The sequence below is a fragment of the Magallana gigas genome, chromosome 4 (assembly GCF_963853765.1).
Source record: "Magallana gigas chromosome 4, xbMagGiga1.1, whole genome shotgun sequence".
NCBI lineage: Eukaryota > Metazoa > Mollusca > Bivalvia > Ostreida > Ostreidae > Magallana > Magallana gigas.
Genome location: NC_088856.1, coordinates 19382375 through 19400869, shown reverse-complemented (window position 1 = coordinate 19400869; position 18495 = coordinate 19382375). Strand labels below are relative to the sequence as shown.

At 36.3% G+C, this 18495-nt stretch overlaps 1 protein-coding gene across 19 annotated transcripts in view; it reads right to left on the bottom strand.

Annotated features, from left to right (window-relative positions):
- The window catches only part of LOC105327769 (dynein axonemal heavy chain 3), an 80829-nt gene that overhangs the window by 36919 nt on the left and 25415 nt on the right, over window positions 1–18495 (bottom strand). For 14 of the 19 annotated variants that reach the window (XM_066081574.1, XM_066081575.1, XM_066081564.1 and 11 more), the window contains 30 exons: window positions 18111–18364; window positions 17619–17823; window positions 17079–17282; window positions 16662–16792; window positions 16312–16507; window positions 15603–15797; window positions 15260–15448; window positions 14974–15102; window positions 14601–14801; window positions 11615–11754; window positions 11380–11470; window positions 11018–11085; window positions 10628–10856; window positions 10289–10441; window positions 9898–10036; window positions 9399–9597; window positions 8798–9026; window positions 8327–8497; window positions 7751–8032; window positions 7304–7468; window positions 6976–7110; window positions 6804–6891; window positions 6572–6702; window positions 6268–6368; window positions 4782–4896; window positions 4466–4599; window positions 4023–4301; window positions 3499–3519; window positions 2326–2470; window positions 129–152 (listed from right to left, as the gene is read on the bottom strand). In XM_066081574.1, the coding sequence (XP_065937646.1) occupies window positions 129–152; window positions 2326–2470; window positions 3499–3519; window positions 4023–4301; window positions 4466–4599; window positions 4782–4896; window positions 6268–6368; window positions 6572–6702; window positions 6804–6891; window positions 6976–7110; window positions 7304–7468; window positions 7751–8032; window positions 8327–8497; window positions 8798–9026; window positions 9399–9597; window positions 9898–10036; window positions 10289–10441; window positions 10628–10856; window positions 11018–11085; window positions 11380–11470; window positions 11615–11754; window positions 14601–14801; window positions 14974–15102; window positions 15260–15448; window positions 15603–15797; window positions 16312–16507; window positions 16662–16792; window positions 17079–17282; window positions 17619–17823; window positions 18111–18364 (4743 nt within the window). The remainder of the gene's footprint in view (window positions 1–128; window positions 153–2325; window positions 2471–3498; window positions 3520–4022; window positions 4302–4465; window positions 4600–4781; window positions 4897–6267; window positions 6369–6571; window positions 6703–6803; window positions 6892–6975; window positions 7111–7303; window positions 7469–7750; window positions 8033–8326; window positions 8498–8797; window positions 9027–9398; window positions 9598–9897; window positions 10037–10288; window positions 10442–10627; window positions 10857–11017; window positions 11086–11379; window positions 11471–11614; window positions 11755–14600; window positions 14802–14973; window positions 15103–15259; window positions 15449–15602; window positions 15798–16311; window positions 16508–16661; window positions 16793–17078; window positions 17283–17618; window positions 17824–18110; window positions 18365–18495) is intronic. The other 5 variants (XM_066081568.1, XM_066081572.1, XM_066081573.1 and 2 more) reach the window with 3 other exon arrangements.

The following is an 18495-nucleotide window of genomic DNA, read 5'->3' as shown; positions in this document are numbered from 1 at the left end:
AATGACTCCCAGAAATATTTTGATTATGATATTTAGTAATTTACTGTACTGTTTCTGATCAGCTGTTATATATTACAATGACGTATTACAATTTACAGCGGAGAAGTTGGATCCTCTCCTGTGCTTACCATGATACGAAGGTCTCGGTCTTTCTGCCATCACCATGAATTAATCAGAGTGTGAATGAAAGAGAATATTAGTCAAGGTTTCATTGCAAAAAACACACACACAAAAATCAAAATATTAAAATCATATTAAAATTGTGAGCAATGGAAAATGGTGTTCAAAACAATTTGATAAGCGGGCAATTAAGTGTATATATATTTAAAAATCAAAAATAATTTTTTTTTTTTATCTTAATCTCACATCTATGAAAATGTTGCAAACAATTAAAAGTTTAAATTATCATCAAATCAAATTTCTACAGAAGAATGCTAAATGAAAGGAAAAAAAAATCTCTACAAATAGCTACTACGCCAAAAAACTTCCCCTCATCCTCTATAACATGAAATTGTAAAATCTGGCAGTCTGCTAGCTACATTTTTGTGCAAAAACATGTCTTTTAATCAGAAAAACGGGAACAGGATACACTAAGAGTTAAAAATTGAATTCAGCAGAACAGTGAATATAGGCAGAATAAACAAATATAATTGCCAAAAATATGCCTGATAGATCACATATTAACTAGCTAATCTAACAAAATGAACCATTTCTCCTGAATACAATCAATCTTATTTATCACATCTTAGAAATTAATTCAGAGGTTTTGCAAATTATTCTATACATTTGACACCATAGCAGCTGTGTCAGCTGATACCAACCCATACTACACCCCTTGTGGTACTCCTCAATTATTTAACCAATTATATAATTTATACAGTACTGTAATGAATTAGCTCATGACTAAGGGATAGTAGACACACAACTTGATGGATATAGAAAATGTTTAAAAAATTATTGCATGCAAACTAAAATGTCTAAGGAAAAAGAGTTGTCTCATTGTACATGTTCTAGTCATGTTCATGCAAGAACTATATTCATACAATCACTTCTATATTGACATGCATTGATATGAAGAGCATCATGCAAACTGGTAACCCCTTCACATGCAATAAAATGACTACAGGAGAGATAATTTATAAGGATCATGCATTCTATATAGACTATGTGTTTGTGTAATATATATGACAGAAGCTTTGAACATATGAAGACTAAGTGAACATCCAATTTGTCATCATTCTAAGGGCAATCTCAACAGAAATGTGTTTTTACTTAGATCTATTTGATTCAAGGACATATAACAAACTTCAAAGACACATTTGAGTGATCTCTTGGTATATATAGAATTGTTACATCTACCGAGTGACACACATCATTTGCCAGGTACAAAGTGCGTAGATGACAATATCATTTTCTGTTTACAATGACATCATCATTTTCTGTTTACTGTGTTATCATCATTCTTCGTGTATATATAGTGACATTAACATTTAACTCTCACCAAGTCTTGAGTATTTCCTGATTGAGGTCGTTGCTTAATTTAATACATTATCAGATTTTACTTTACTTGATCTCACAAATCCTATTTTATATTTTGGCCATTTTAATGCTACATACTATTTTAAGATAGGAAATAGAAATTTCAAAATGCTATGCTTAAAATAGAAAAAAAGTGTAAAAAGTATCGATATATAAATATGGCCATTTCAAAATATAGTACATGTATATGTCCATAAAAAAAGAAGAGAAAAAGCTAATATGTACTACTTGTTTGCATGCATATTTCCTTATGTTACCTTTACATCCTGTTTCAAACGAAATAAAATCAATTACATTCTTATCAAAGTTACATTGTTGATTGGCAATGTTGATTACCGTTATTACCCGATGAACTGTACTGCATTTATCAAAGGCAAATGATCTGTGAAGCAAAACTAGAAAAGCCACTGTGACAAATTTGGTAAACTCGCAAATTAGGCTTTTAAACCAAAACCAAAGCAAAACGCTGAAAATTTAGTTCTTCTGCACTCTGTATTATTTTTTTCGTTACTTTAAATTTTACACAATATATGGGCAAGGTACAAAAAAAAATACTTTAATAGACCAAGTTGTTGGAAACTTGATTCACAAAAATATCAAGTTGTGAAAATTAAATTCAACTTTTGAATGCTAAAATATTTTAAATGGAAATGTTTGGGCAATAAAACAATTAAGTTGGACAAAACAGTGAAAGAGTTAGTAAGAACAAAGGAACAAAATCAGAGAGTTTAGTTCCCTGGGCGTCGCTGAGAATGGTTGTGTCTCCTGGAAATGAACATTAATTACCTTGGCTTTCTCATCGATGTTGAGCGGGCTGATCAGATTGGACCACTTGTACCAGGAGCCATACTGCTTCCTTAGGTAAACAAACTCAAACACCGAGCCGTTCTTGGGGATCTTCAGATTGTTGGCAAACTTCAGGTCCTTAGGTCTACAACATGCACTCCAACAATTCAGCAGGCATTAGAAATAGAGTAAGATACCTTGTAAACTATGTACATTTTTCTCATCTCCTTTTTAAAAACTTTTTTACTTTGTATCCTAATTAATCAAAAATTGAGAGAGAGAGAGAGAGAGAGAGAGAGCAAGCAAATTCAAATATCAAATAATCTTATTGCTGAAAAATCAGTTGAAATTGATCAGTTAGGTTAAACATGGTTAAGTGCACACACTCACACATAATATGTTACTGTTAACTCTTAAAACATCTAGCCACTTATGGTATTTTTATAGTTTATTTTCTATAATCAACGAATTCCACATTTTTAAAGGTTAAACCTGGCAAAAACACTATATCATAGCCACATTAATTTAGGACAGTAGCATATATAGGATATATATCATACCATACATATGCTGCAAACAAAACCCAACACCTTTGAAAAGAAAGTGTATTTTCTGATTAAATTCCATAACCACAAAACTATCAGATGAACACTTATTACCCATATCCCTTATATAACAAATTGGTACTGATCAAACAAGGGAGATAAAAAATAGGAAATGTGAGGGCTGAGCATGCAGGTACAAAAATGTTGTGAAAAATATATAAAAAACATATTTCATTACACTAAAATAGGGTAAAACAGGGCATTGTTTTCAGGGTTTCTGTTTCACAGAGCTGTGTTAAATTCACCATATTCCCAATATCTATATTGATGGACAAATTTAATACAGCACTAATTAAAAATTTACTCTTAAATCGTAACAGATACAGAAACGGGATAATATGAACATATGAGCTGGGTGTAAATAACTCAGAGTAAACCCTGTCAAGAGAAACATTTTAAAATATTAAGTAAGTTTTCTTTCAAAAAAAAGTAATTTTATAAGGTTCATGAGTGTTAGTATGGTGCAAATCCTAAATCCTAAATCGGTCTCTAATCACATGACCCGAATGCGCCACCCACCAATCACATGACTTGGAGGGACCAATCAAAGTCATGCTCTCATACTTACTTGGATATCTTATTTCCAGCCCTATATTGAAACATTTCAGTGAGGATGATGTCATGAAAATTCAAGCTAGGAAGCTTGGGAAACTATTGCATTGACATGAGAAAATTGATTAAATCAAGAGATGTGTAGCATTAACAGAAGAAATCCCAGACATTTTTTGGTGCAAAAACTGTTGCTGATTATCATTGAGTGAATTCATGCATAGATATATATTTGATTGTACAATGTGAAATCTTAAGCAATATATGTCTTTCAAGTGCTCATGAAAATATTTTTGATTGATAAATAACTGCTCTTAAGCAAAATAAATTTAATGAGAGTGACAAAGTTCAAGAGATAATTTTACTGCAAGAAATCTTTAGCATAAAAGCTTGTGAAAGTAATTTGCAAAGCATAGTAATATGAAACTTCATGAAAAAATGAATTGTTTATCCGATTATCAAAAATCAAACTGAGAACTAATAATTTTTTCTGAATATTAAAATTTTCATTAATTACTGAATAAATCCAAGAGTGACACTAACCTTGGATACTTGGCTGTGGTTCCATCCATGTCGCACAGGCCCTTGAAGAACTCGTCAAACTTGGCGCGGGAATTAGCGTCAAGCGTGGCGCCAACAGACCAAACCATGGAAAAGAAGAAGTAGGCAATCAACATGGCGGTCCTCTCCTCTATCAGCTTCTGGTCTGTCAGGGACTTCTCCTTTGCACCTTCACCATCTGTGTCTGATCCTCCTCCCTCTTCATCATCTTCCTCCATGAAAGCCTCTTCCTCCTCTTCATCATCCTCCATACCTAATTTCCTGTGATATACCATTCAAATGAAAAATATTTGCTGGGATTGCTTTTATTAAGGAAAATTAACAAATGTTTAAGTAATTAAATTCACGGCATCTTGCCATCTTTCAAGGTAACAATACCTTAATATGTGACATTTTTGGGGGGATATATTTTTCACTACAGTTACCTGACATCTTCCATCATGCAGCCATAGAGGGTCAGCATGCTCTTTGTTAGGTGCATTGGGTGACAGGTCAGAAGACATTTGCAGTACTTGGACACAAAATTCAGACATGGCTCCAACAGCCAGTCAAACATCATCTATCATATAAAGAAAATCTATTCCAATTTGTGTCGGGATAAATGTTGGCTTTTTTTTTTTTAAATGAAATTTTTTCAAAATTTTTGCGTGCATCAATTTGACATCAGAAAGTTCATGATTGGCGTCATTGCATGAAACTATCTAAATTGATGTTTGTATGTGTATATCAATGACTACTTGCCTTGATGGTGTCCTTCTGCTCCCAGGTGAGGTTGTTGGGGAGTTCATACTCCATCCAGGACTTGATGAGAGCGTCACCGCCCAGCTGTAGTGGGTCCATGTAGATCATGCCACACCTACACAAAAAGAGAAAACAAGGATTTAATATAACCTTTCAAGAATAAACTACCGTAATGTCTCGTGTATAATACGCACTCGTGTATAATACGCACCCCCAAAGTTGACCAAAAAATGGCGAAAAAACAGCAGGTCCTATGTATAACACGCACCCAAAAAATGGTAAAATCAACGGCCGCCATTTTCCCCCAAACTATCGATGTTTCATGTTAATTTTATAATCCATGCGCAATTTCTTTAATTTTGAGATCGGAACATAGCACAGATGATGAAAATCGACGGCCGCCATTTTCCCAAATAACTATCGATGTTTAATGATGATTTTTTAACCCAAGCGTAATTACTGTAATTTCGTGATCGGAACATGGCCTAAGCGATATTAGAGTCAAAGTTCTTACACTTTTAATTAAAAAGGACGGTACAATTTACATGGGCGGTATCAAATATCATTTGACACTTCGTAAAGAGTTTCTTACAACATCGGAGAAGTAGAAGATCATCATACGTAGAGAAGAACGGCAACCGAGCTTAGTGCTTAAAAGTAATAATGTTTGCAGACATAAACCAGAAATTATTTAATTGATTAATTATAGTCAAACCCTATGATTGTTGTTTAAATAAACATTGTGAAGAAACGTTCGTATGTCGTATATCGTCATTATCAAGTCGTACAAATGATCGATGTAATTTTAGCAGTGTCTATGTAAAGCAATAACGTTTAACTGCATCACGGGACACAAAGTAATTAAGTTTAATAAAATCAGAATAATTGCTTATCTACATGCACTTGAAAACACCCTGTGAAGTCCGACACCAGAGAGGTGCATGCTTCTGACACCGGAAATTGTTAAACAAACATTGACCACGCGCCGAGTCAACAGGTGGCTGCTTACGTAATGGCGAATACACTGGCGATATTTAAACTTGTTTGATGCAAGAAATAGTGTTAAGAGAGGATAAATAAGGTATTTCTGATGCAGTAAATTTAGTATACACTCATTCAATTTGCATAACACGTTATATCGGCAGTCACTACTCCCGTGGTATCAAGAATCACGGCTTGAAAAAATGGGGTACAATTTTGGTCCTACATGTATGTATAACACGCACCCCCCACTTTTGATCAAATTTTGGCTGAAAAAAAGTGCGTGTTATACACGAGACATTACGGTAATCTTGACTTAACTAAAACACAAAATTTTTTCATATTCTAACTATAATGTACAACTAATGTTTTATAGTATAATTCCTATCAGTACTATTAAGTGTTATTTTTTTACACAGTCAGTCTGAATAAGACTAGAATGACATAAAAATAACTCCATGTGGATCATCTGGAGTCTGGATCAGACAAGAGATAGAACAAGCACCTGCTGACTGTGGCGGGGGAGGCCTGCTCCAGATCCATGGCTTCAAAGATCATGTTCTGTGTGTTGTTCATCTGGATGATCTCTCCACTCATCAGGCACAACTGTCAACAGGGAAAATAGGTCCATCAAGTCATTGTTAATGCCATCTAATGATTAAGTTGTACTCAGATTGTTTATCATAAAACCTTTAATCTGTGTATTTTGAGTACTGAGAACTGAAAGCTATCTAATATCTACCAGATTGTTACAAAAATATGTACATGTTTTGTTTTTCAATTTAAGTATCTGCTTTTTATGATCTCACCTTTTTGTTGTCATCAAGGACTGTATTCATGTTTTCTATCCACACAGCATCTACAGGTCCGTCAAAAATAATCCACTTCCTGTCCGGGGAAGTGTTGGCAGCATGCTCTCGGAAAGTGTTGGCCAGAACGCCTAGAAATAATTGCACCAAGTGTATTAAATCATAGAATTCAAAGCAGTCCTTTCTTAAACAAATTTTGTGGTAAAAAAATCTATTTTGGACGTGAACCTACCATCAAACCACTCGTGAGAGACAGGATCAAATCTCCCATACAGCTGTCCCATTGTGATGGCCTTGGGATTTATAATGGAGAACATCACCTACAAAATAAAACATTACTTATGCAGTCCTTAGTGTATCATCCTCTTTCATATACAAAATCATCCACTTTTAAAATCACTCACCTTGTTTTCCTCCATCAGTCCCTTGTCATGCATCACTCGCAAGGCCTCCGCCAAGATCTGGAAGGCCGAGGTCTTCCCCCCAAGGGGATCCCCCACAATCATCAGACCGTGACGCACCAGGATCATGTCATAGATCTGAAACCCAACCAAAATCCAACAACTTATCTTCCAAACATGAAAACTAACTTTCTTAACACTTTTTTATATCAATTTGAAGATTTTCAAAATGAACAAAATCAAGAAGATTTTAGTGGAGTTTTTTTGTAACTCATCAAGTTTTTGTTTTCCCAGCAGATTATTGTTAATTAATAAAGTGGACCTTACTAACCTGTATGATTTTCTCAATAAACCACCTGCTTGGCTGCAGTTTTCTCTTTGTGATATGTTCTATCAGGGCCTCCTCAAGATGGCCGTAGTCTGCCTCTGGAAGATCCACTCCAGGGAACAAGTCGGAGATGATTCCTTGGAACAGGGGAATGTCATGTGACAAAAACTGCAATAAAAAAACAAAATAACATTATTGTAACCATAAATACAGGTAATGGCAAAGAAACGTAACATACATGTATATGTAATAAATCTGTAAAACTTTAAATAAGAGTTTGAATAAAAAACACCAATTTCATATTCGTGTTGTTGAGATTATTGGGAGTATTCCCAGTTTCAATGTATTTTACAGAAGTAGTTTTCAGATTATGTATACATGTACATACATTTTAATGAGCCTCAAAATTAAATTCATCTCTCTCTCTTCTCTTTCTCTCTGTTGACTAACCTTCGGCAGATTGACATCGTTGATTGACTTGAGCACCAGGACTTCCTCTCGTTGCTCCGGGTATTTCAGCTTCAGATTTCCGGCGGCCGTCAGGACTGACTTGACAGCTCTCATGCCGTAGTCATAGTGATGCTGGGAAGACAGCTGCTCTGAACACAGTCGGTACGTGGCTACGATTTTAGTGGACATACTTCTGGCCTCCACGAAGCCCATAGAGTAGAGAGAAATCTCTGCGATCATGGCATAATCAGGCACCATCATAGCCACAGTTCTGAACAACACCTAGAATAAGATACATGTCAAATCATTTAATGATAGCTAGATAAAGCAGAGCATAACTACTTTTTACATCCAGGTTTTCTGATTTTAGTTTCTGATCCTTTTTATTAAATCAATATTTAAAATAGTTTTTTCTCTTCTTTTGCAAATCAATGTTTTAAACAATCATCTTGATAGGTGACTTAAATGAAATTTGAAACCAAGGATACTGTATTGCTATCTGAAATTTAAAATTGAAAATTTTGCAGAAATGAATCATAAAGTCAGGTCTGTGAGTGTCTGATAATCTGAGCTTACTTTGAGATTGTCTGGTAGCTCTGCCCTTCCAGCGTATCCAGGATTCATGGTGATGAAGATGGTACAGGTGGGGTCCAGCCTGATCTGTGTCCCCTCAAACATGAACATGGTGACCTGCTCCGCAATGGCTCGCTGTATGGTCTGTACCTGCTGGGCTATCACAGACAACACCTAAAGAGACAGGATAAACATAGACATAGAAAATGTGACTTTTTTAATTCTAAAAACCATGGTTATATTTCATTGGTCAATGCAAACTGTACAAATATATGATATTGTAACAAAATATATTAATTTTTTTAAAAGATAAACATGAGAAAAAGAAAGAGAAATCTGTGAATGGACATTTTTATACTGTCTTCAGTGTACAATTTCAGCAATAAAGAGCTCATTTTGCCATTTATTTGCTCTCCATGATGTAAAAATTCAGTATCTAACTGAGAATATTCATACCACTATGAAGGTACGTACCTCAAGTTCAATACGGTTGAACTCATCAAAGCACGCCCAGGCCCCAGACTGGGCCAGCCCCTTGAAGAACTTGCCCATGGCTTTGTAGTCCAGACCGTCGGAGCAGTTAAACACCACACACTGTTTGGCCACCGCCTTAGCCAGGTCCTTGGATGTCTCCGTCTTACCGGTTCCTGCGGGACCCTCAGGAGCACCCCCCAGATTCAGGAGTAGAGCCCCCATCAATGTTCTACAACGAGATTGGTTTATAAAAAAGTGTATACAATAACCCCATTTTTTCGTTAAGTATTGCGTGGAGGAATAGAAGATATATTTATCAGCATCCAAGATGATGATTTAAAGAATTGAAGATAAAAATATCCAAGGTGAAGAAATGTATGCAAAAATAAAAAAACCCATTCAATTTTCATCAATTATCCCATTGTTTAAAATTCACAACAAAATGTTATTTTTTCAACCAATTTAAATAGAACAAGAAAGGAATTATTATTTCTTTTAAAATCTTACACATTATTTCCTTTCAAAAAAGAATACCATAAAAATTGGTCTTTAAAATTGAGTACAATGATGACCATGCAGTCTCCCCCAGTGAAGGCCTCACCTGTAGCACCTGTCGGTGAGAGGTGTGATGACAAGTCTACCTGTGTTACCCAGGTACTCGTAGGCGTACGCCACGGTGGTGGTGATCATCTTGACCTGGACCAGATCCTGGATGAAGTAGTAGCGTAGCTGGCTGATCCACGAGAAGTCGTTCACACTGCGGGTCTGAACTTCGTTCAGGTGGGCCACCACATCTCTCGCTGTAAACAAAGAATACAAGGTTACTCCTAAGTTGTAGAGATCAATCTAGTTAAGGCATAGAGAAAGATTTACAGGTAACCCTATTTTCCAACAATAAACAAATTTTCAAGTAAAATACTTTATGCAAGCATTCATAGTTAGTATTTCTTTTTTATTCTGGGGTAAAAAACATCTTATTGATATCTACGTTTCTCTACATAAATAAGATCACCATGCAATTTTTGAGTGTGCAATATGGTCTTCCAGTAACAAGACATGAAATTTCCCTTGATAGCTAATATACACTATCATCACATTACCATGCACATCAATGACAATAAGGGCCTCCAGTGTGATTCTGGCCATCTTGGACAGTGAGCCCCTCACTAGGGCCACCACCTCATCTATCTGCTTGTTACTCTTGGCTAGGTAAGGCCCCATGAACCCACTTGTTATAGACTGCAAGAAAGGAGCATTTATTTACTATTAACTAAATGTACATTCTCATAAAGTATACAAGTACTGGATATACATGAATATATAGATTATAATTCTAATTTCCTTCTACAATGATTCACCATCATTGCTAAATTCTAAAACTTTGAGAAGAGTTCACTGCTGCAGCAGTATTTATTTATCATTCATTTAAACAGATCTACTGTTTGCAGTTGTTTAGTTAATTCAGTACTTTTCTGAGATTTAAGACCCCACCTGAGTGACCTCCGAGGTCCAGTGAATTTGGCTGGCTGCCAGAACCACCTGACCGGGCCACTTGACCACCCAGTCCTTCCTAGGAATTGTGGGATACTCTTTGACGGCCTTCTTCATGACCTCCTTCAAACTCAGCTTCATCACTTCTTCAACCTTAACAATAATACAAATTTTATATACATTTATCAAACATTAACACAATCCTCATACTTCTGTCCATCACAACACAAAATCTGAAATGTTTATTGTCTTTTGTATTTACATGTATCTTTATCAAAATATCACTTGACACGATGCTTATGGCGTTTTATTCTATACACATTTAGATAAAACCCTCACCTGTAGCAGCCACCTCTCGACCAGCCCCTTGGCCTCCATGGGAGCAATGGTTTTGGAGAACTCCACCACCTCTTTCTCTGCTGACTCCATCCCTGTAATAATGGTGTCAGGAGTGAAGGTCAACTGAGCGATGCCCTCAAAGCACTTTTTCAAGTGCGGTTGTACTCGCAGTGGGTCCTTGGTCTCAGAAAGAATCTCCAACAATTCATCATTGGAAAGGAAGAAAAATCTAGAAAATGCCATTAAAATCTGAATTCAGTGCACTTATAATCTCATATGAATAAATATTAAAATGTTTCTTAATTGTTTGTAATAATGATAAAAATATCTTCAAGCTTGGGTGAACGAGCTTTCTACATACTATGAAATAAGAATGACAACTTGTACTACCTTGGGAAGAAGAGTCGTTTCTTTTCCAGGTAATCATTGAGACCTCTTTGAATGTCGTCCAGCATTGACTATTAAAGAAAATAAAAATCCAAATAAACATTTTATGTCTTCATCTTATACTTATTATTCAGACCGGTTAGAATACCGGCGCCAGATAGCTCAGTTGGTAGAGCACCTGACTAGAGATTCAGGGGGCACGGGTTCGAAACCCGGTCTGGTCTGTCATTATTTCTCCCATCCCGTTACATTTGGTGCCGTGACCAGGATAATAATAATACCATACTTTAAAAGTCATATTTTACCCATTTATTTAAATAGATTTCATTCTTAAACCCTGCTCATGATAAACTTTGGCCTCTGACCTCTGAATGTTGTAATTTTTCCAGCATTTGGTCCTGAGACACAACTGTCAAAGCTTTGGTGTCTTTCACCGCATTCTGCATAATGGTTCTCCTATAAGCAACATTATATCTCAATACACTATTTCCCAAACTTAACAAATGCATCACATTTCAAAAACAGATGACAATAAATTACATACATGGATGAGAAATAAATCAAGAATAAATGTAAAGTTTGTAAGTTCCTGCGACTGACCAGTGCTCGTCCACTTCCTCAAACATTTTGCCCTCCACCGGGATCTGGTTCCTGATGTCTTGTGAACCGAAGATTGGCTCCAAGTACAACCAGGCTGCCTGCACCTTTAACCAGGACTCCAGAATATTTTTAATCCGGTGCTGGAAAATATCAAATAGACAAAAACTTAAATTCTAGTGTGCAACTTTTAATAAAACATCACAAATTATGCTCCAGCTTGAAACAAGAGGCCCAGGGGCCACATCGCTCACCTGAGCAACAGTTGCCTTAATTCTGATCAAATTAGCATCACAGTATCAAAATATCTTGACAACTGAGTACAGTAGATCTTGCTAAAAAAAATTGAAAATCTGCCAATTTTTATCAACCTCTTATTTTTTGGTAAATACCAAGCCCCTTTTGTTGTTGTACCTGTAAGAAGATTTGTCTCTATTCCTATATACCCCCCCCCCCCCATTTCATGGCCCCATTTTTCTCTAGGGAAACATGGTTTCATCAGACTTAAATCTGCATAACCTTTGCTTTCACACTAAGTACTGAGTTTTGAACCGAATACTTTCCCAGAATAGTTTTAAAGATTTTCTCTTTATATTCCTATGTAAAAATTCAAACCGCCATCACGGTCCCGCCCTACCACTAGGGACTGTAATTTTGCAAACTTGAATTTACACTACCCGAGGATGCCTCTACACAAGTTTAAACCCTTTCTGGCCAAAATTCTTTAAAAAGAAGATTTTTAAAGATTTTCTCTATATATTCCTAAGTAAAAATTCATCCTCCATTGTGGCCTCACCCTACCCCTGGACTATTATTTAAACAAACTTGAATCTATATGATCTGGGGATGCTTCCACTCAAATTTGGGCTTTCCTGGCCTAATAATTTTGAGAAGAAGACTTTTAAAGATTTTCTCTATCTATAAAAATTCATCCCCCATTGTGACCCCGCCCTACCCCCAGGGACCATGATTTGAACAAACTTGAATCTACACTTCCTAAGGATGGTTACATGCCAATTTGAGATTTCTTGGCCAAATATTTTTGAGAAGAAGATTTTTAAAAGATTTTCTCAATATATTCCTATGTAAAACTTGATCTCCCAATTGTGGCCCCACCCTACCCCCGGGGATCATGATTTGAACAAACTTGAATCTACACTACCTGAGGATGCTTCCATTTCAATTTGAGCTTTTCTGGCCTAATAGTTTTTGAGAAGATTTTTAAAGATTTTCTCTATATATTCTTATGTAAAACATGATCCCCCTTTTGTGGCCCCACCCTACCCCCGGGGACCATGATTTGAACAAACTTGAATCTACACTATCTGAGGATGCTTCCACTCAAATTTGAGCTTTCCTGGCCTAATAGTTTTTGAGAAGACTTTGGCTCAGGTGAGCTAAAAAAGGTTAAGTTTACAATACAATAAGTTGTTAAAGTTGGTTTCTGGAAGAAGAGACTTTGAAAATTTTCTTAATAAATATTGAAATTTTTTTTAGTTTTTTAATCTTTAGTTTTTAAGATCTGTGTACAAACATAGAATCGTGAGCAAATCTCTGTATCTTGCTTATAATTCGAAGCTTAACACTCAAATATGGTTAGTAAATAGAAATTGTAAACAATTAAAACACAAGAAACATGCACTATAACAAATAAAGAACACAATTTATTTTTTCGAAATGAATCATATATATATATGTACATGTATATACCTACATATTTCCGACAGCGATATCAAACTCTATTTAAACTGAATAAACTCGAGAAAATGCCGAGCATCTCAACAAAACCTATTGCATTAATATACCATTACGCAAAATATAATGCCGAATTACCGATAGAATGAATTGTATTTCAGTACTTTTTTGATACATCAGATTTTGCTTAATTTGCGCAGGTAAACAGTTAACTGTTTGATTTACCGAAGTCTCTGTTTGATTTGATACGTAAAAATCACGAAATACAGACGATAGTTCCCAGGTTACAAAGCATAAATAATGAAAACGAAACGAAAATCAGAACAAGCTAACACCAACGTCATGTGTGAAAACTGTCAACGCATTGAAATATTTAGCCTCAATTTACTTCACAAAATCGGCACCAATATATTTTGCATGTTTCAAAAATTTCCCTTCATTCGCGAACTGTTACACAACAAGCAAATTCATCATAGTCAGATCGACCCTTTTTCGTATAATGTCATGGCTGCTTTAGTATTAGATGTATGGAATACGAGTCTTGGTAAAATGGGTACGCAAACCCGGGCCGTGGCAAAATAAAAGCCGGGGCAGATCGGCAATCGTCAATTCCAAATACGCATTATTTTGCAGCAATATTTACAGCAAATACAAATATACTGGTCCATCAAATATCCTGAAATTTTAATGAGATTGGCAGATTAATAACTGCCAATCTTTTGTTTTGCCCAGGCCAAGTCTTGTCTACCCATTTTACCGGATGCCGAATCCGAAGCTATTAAACTGATTGAAACACGCCTTTCCTTTATTATTATTTTCGTAATAACTCAGATTTGAAACAGAATTAGACCTTAATTTTTGCAATTTATATTTTCCTTCCCATAAGGATAATTTATGCTAAACTACGTTGAATTGGAATCAGTAGTTCTTGAGAACAAGATTTTTTAAAATGCACCCCCCTTTTTCTACAGTTTCAAGGTTTTCTCCGCTTTGAATACAGATCGGACTTTTATTTCTGCAATTTATATTCGCCCTCCCATATGGATGCTTTGTGCCAAATTTGGTTGAAATTGGATAAGCGGTTTTAGAGAAGAAGTTCAAAATGTAAAAAGTTTACAGACGGACAGACAGACGGACGGACAGACGGACGGATGGACGGACGGACGACGGACAAAAAGTGATCAGAATAGCTCACTTGAGCTTTCAGCTCAGGTGAGCTAAAAATGTGAAAATGCATTTTCAATTAATGTAATTATGGTGAGTTTTCAACTAATTCCAGAGTAATATAACGTACCAGAAGAACATCCCACTCATTGACGGCCGCCTCAAAGGGTTCAATGAAGGGGGAGCCCTTCATTGTGGTTGTCTTGACGATGTGGTCATCCAGCAACACCTGGATATCTTCAGGTGAGGATAGGATAGATACCCCAGTATCTTTGTAGGCAACAAAGGAAAAGTGCATGTTCTCCCAGTCACTCTTCATTTTCTCCAAGGCCTGGAAAAATCATCATCATAAATTTTTATTATTTCACAGTCTATCTTTTTTCATGTTTCAAACCAATTTAAAAATCACAAGCTTGTTCATAAGTCTGTTTTTGAAATATCAAATTGATTACTGTCTTAACATCTAAGAAAATGAAAATTTCTTTCAACAAATTTTTCATTACCTTTTCTAGAGCAAACTCCTTGCTGGCTTGAGAGCTGATCTCTTGCAGAACATCCAGATATTTGTCTAATTCCAACTTCAGAATTTCCTGTAATGGGGTCTCATCATTGGGGGTCATGTTGAAGCCAACCTACAATATATTAGTTTTTCTTGCCATTTAAGTCACCAAACACAGCACATACATATACAATCAAATCTAATTGCTATTACAGACAAATTAAATGATTACTTTCAATATTCATATGCAACATATGAGTGACACGCATCTTTGTCCCGAGGAAGCTCACCTTTTCGTTCATCATGTCCCAGTGCCTCTGTTTGATGCCTGGATTACACAAAGCATTAATCAGCGGCATGTGAATCTTGAATGTCTCCAGCCTCGTTTTAATTTTAATGGCTGCTGTCTTAGGTCCCCTGAAGTCTGGGTGAGCAAACTGTTTGGTCAGCTTGTATGCTGTCTTCCACAAGTTTTGAACCTAAAATATTTCAGATTTCACAAATATGAATTTGTACACATATTATCCATGAATAAGAAGCCCCAACTTGAACACTAAAAACCAATGAGATTGAAAATACAATATTAGCAAAAAGTTAAGGAACACAGTTAGCAAAAGGCATTTCCCGGCTGACCTCTTCGTCCACGACCTCTGCGTTGACCTTGAGTAGCGGTCCGTTCATCCAGTTGTCGTGCTCCTTGTGGAAGGTGACCGCTGTTCTCCACAGTTTTTCGTACGGTTCCCTCGCCGTGGTGATGGCCTGAATCTGACCATACTGGGTCATCACTTCCTGTCCCAGTAACATCTCCTCTCTGTTTATCTTGACTTTCTGGAATGAGCAGGAAAGAAAAGATTCATATTTCTACTGTTACAAATGTAATATTTTACGAGTTTAATATTACATTGCAACATATATACAGGTCTTAAAAATTAAGGGTTTAAAAGAATGCATTATTTAAGTACGATCTATGTAGGAAACTCCTTGTGACTACACATAAAAATGCATCTTTAGCATCATACACATTTACAAAACCTGTTTATTTACAAGAGAAACTAAAAGCCTCACTGAAATAATATCCCATTATCCCATGCAATGACCCCTGACCTCCTCTTGGAACATTTAAAAGATAAAATTTTCATCATCCCTAGCAACGACCTCTAACCTCTACATGAAAACATTTTAGAGAAATTGAAATTTACAATCATTCCTTGCAATGACTCCTGTCCTCCTCTTTGACAATTTAAAAGATAAGAAAATTTTCCAGCCTCTCTAGCATTGACCTCTGACCTCTATATTTTACAGAAATTGAAATTTCCTATCATCCCTAGCAATGAGCCCTGACCTCCTCTTGGAACATTTCCAGCTTCTTCTCGATGTCCTCCAGCTCCTGTATGAAGTTCTCCGCCTCGTTCATGTTGCTCTTATTCTGGAACATGCGGACCTGTTTCTCCGTGAAGTCCAGCTCTTCCTGGAACTTCTTCTTCTTGTCCTTCAACTTGTTGCTGTAGATCTCGTGCTCCTTGGACAGCTTCTTCTCTCTGAAAACAAGTAAAATTGTTTACATCTTGTGGTCTTGTAATAGTTCTTAACTCTCCATTTCAATTTTGCATTAACATCTTGAAAGTGTAAAAGAATTCATCACTCTTCACCTCCATCTTAATTTCGTAGTGAGAAGTATGTTGTATCACTTACGTGCTGGTGATGATAGGGACTATTTTCTCTGCCCAGGTAAAAGTGGTATTGTTGGTAGAAATGTCAGAGTTGGACAGATAGGTGTAATCTAGCAGAAACATCAGATTCTGACCCGCCACCTCTTGTTTGTCCTGTGAAGAAAAACAGTCATTTGCATTAATGTGAATTTTCTACAAGGTTAACAACATTGTACTGAGCACGTCTTTCAATCTCCCTGCATGTTGTTTCTTGCATCAGATTACAGAAGTTTACAGTCTCTCTTCTCTCCTCTCTATCCCTCTCTTGTTATCTCTGTCTCTTTCTCTCTCTTCACCTTACAATCTCTAATAGATCCAAAATATTCCACACGTCTACCGGTATTTGAGATTCTCTTTCATTTACTGAATGAGAGCTCCTACCCATCTACAAGTTACCTACCTTTAGCTGCAGCAGTTCCCCCACTTTCAGGTTCTCCACATAGTTCTGCATCTGTACCAGTTCCTCCGTGTTCTCCGCCTGTTGGGCCACCCTCTTAACTATCGTGTCGTACTGCCTACAGATCCCCTTGTTGAAGTCCCGGCTCATGTTACAGATATTGGTGACCATGATGCCTATCAAGTACCTGGCCCGTTTTATCAGCCACTGTTAATAAAGAAAAACAGTTCAAATATAACAGAGACAGACATTGCCTTTGCATAAATTTGAACCAGTGTACTCTAGCATACAAATCCATCATATTACCAATTGTTGATTGGTAAATCAACTAGCCAAAGCTAGAAGGAATGCCTTGTATCTACTACACGAAGACTCACATTAGGGTGTTAAAGCTACGTGTATCATTGAAAGAAAAATTTGTGTACATGTACATACACTCATGATAAGACATCATTTTTATGGAGTTGAAGGCAGATTTTACAGTAAGCAATGATCTACAGCAAAAGTAAAACACAACAATAATGCTTATAATCTGAGACCTACCTGGTTGATATGGTTACAGTCCAGGTAGAACAGGTGCATTGGGATGGTGACAGGGAGTGAGCCTACAGCATCAATCAGCTTCTTCAGCTTCTCTATTTCCTGCCTGTACTCCCTCAGGGGCCGATCTTTACTGATGAACTTTTTGACCTTGTTTTCAGTTTCCACAGAAATAAGGTATTTGTATGGGTTATAAACTGAGGTGTATCTGTTGAAAAAGAAGATATCAAAATATTTTTAAAATTCATTTACTTATTAATAACCTCTCTATATTACATTCTTCTACTTAAAATATCAGTCAGCAAGTTTTCTTCCTTTTTCTCTCAGAGGCACAATTGCAAGAAGATCATTCAAGTTTATAGCAAAGCACTTATATTTAAAATTGAATATAAGATGATAAACAAAAAGATTTGTTTACGTTAGGAGCATTTGTAAAAAATACAATTGCACCACACCATTACTTTGTTATTTTGATTAAATTTAATGGGTGATTACAAGTTGGGTCCGTGACTGTTGCCCATGACCACTGTTTGGAGCCTGTCCTTGGCCTTTTCCACCAGCTCCTCCTCTATAATCACGCTCCTGATGGTGGAAATCTGTAGATCCTCCACTGACTGGAACAACAGGTGCTCGATCCGCGGCAGCTCCTTCACGCTGATGATCATCTGATCAATGATCAGACAGAAGAAATCGCAGATGTCTGGGAACGACGGCTTGAAGTTGATGTCTACTTTCTCCACATTCTCTTGCTACAAATTGACCAAAAAAGTGTATAATTGTCAGGCGATAACGCAACTCAGAGAGCAAAATACAGATAAGTATTTTCTGGTGTTATCATTTTTTTTCTAATTTCAAGAGACATACATTTAATTGCCATTAA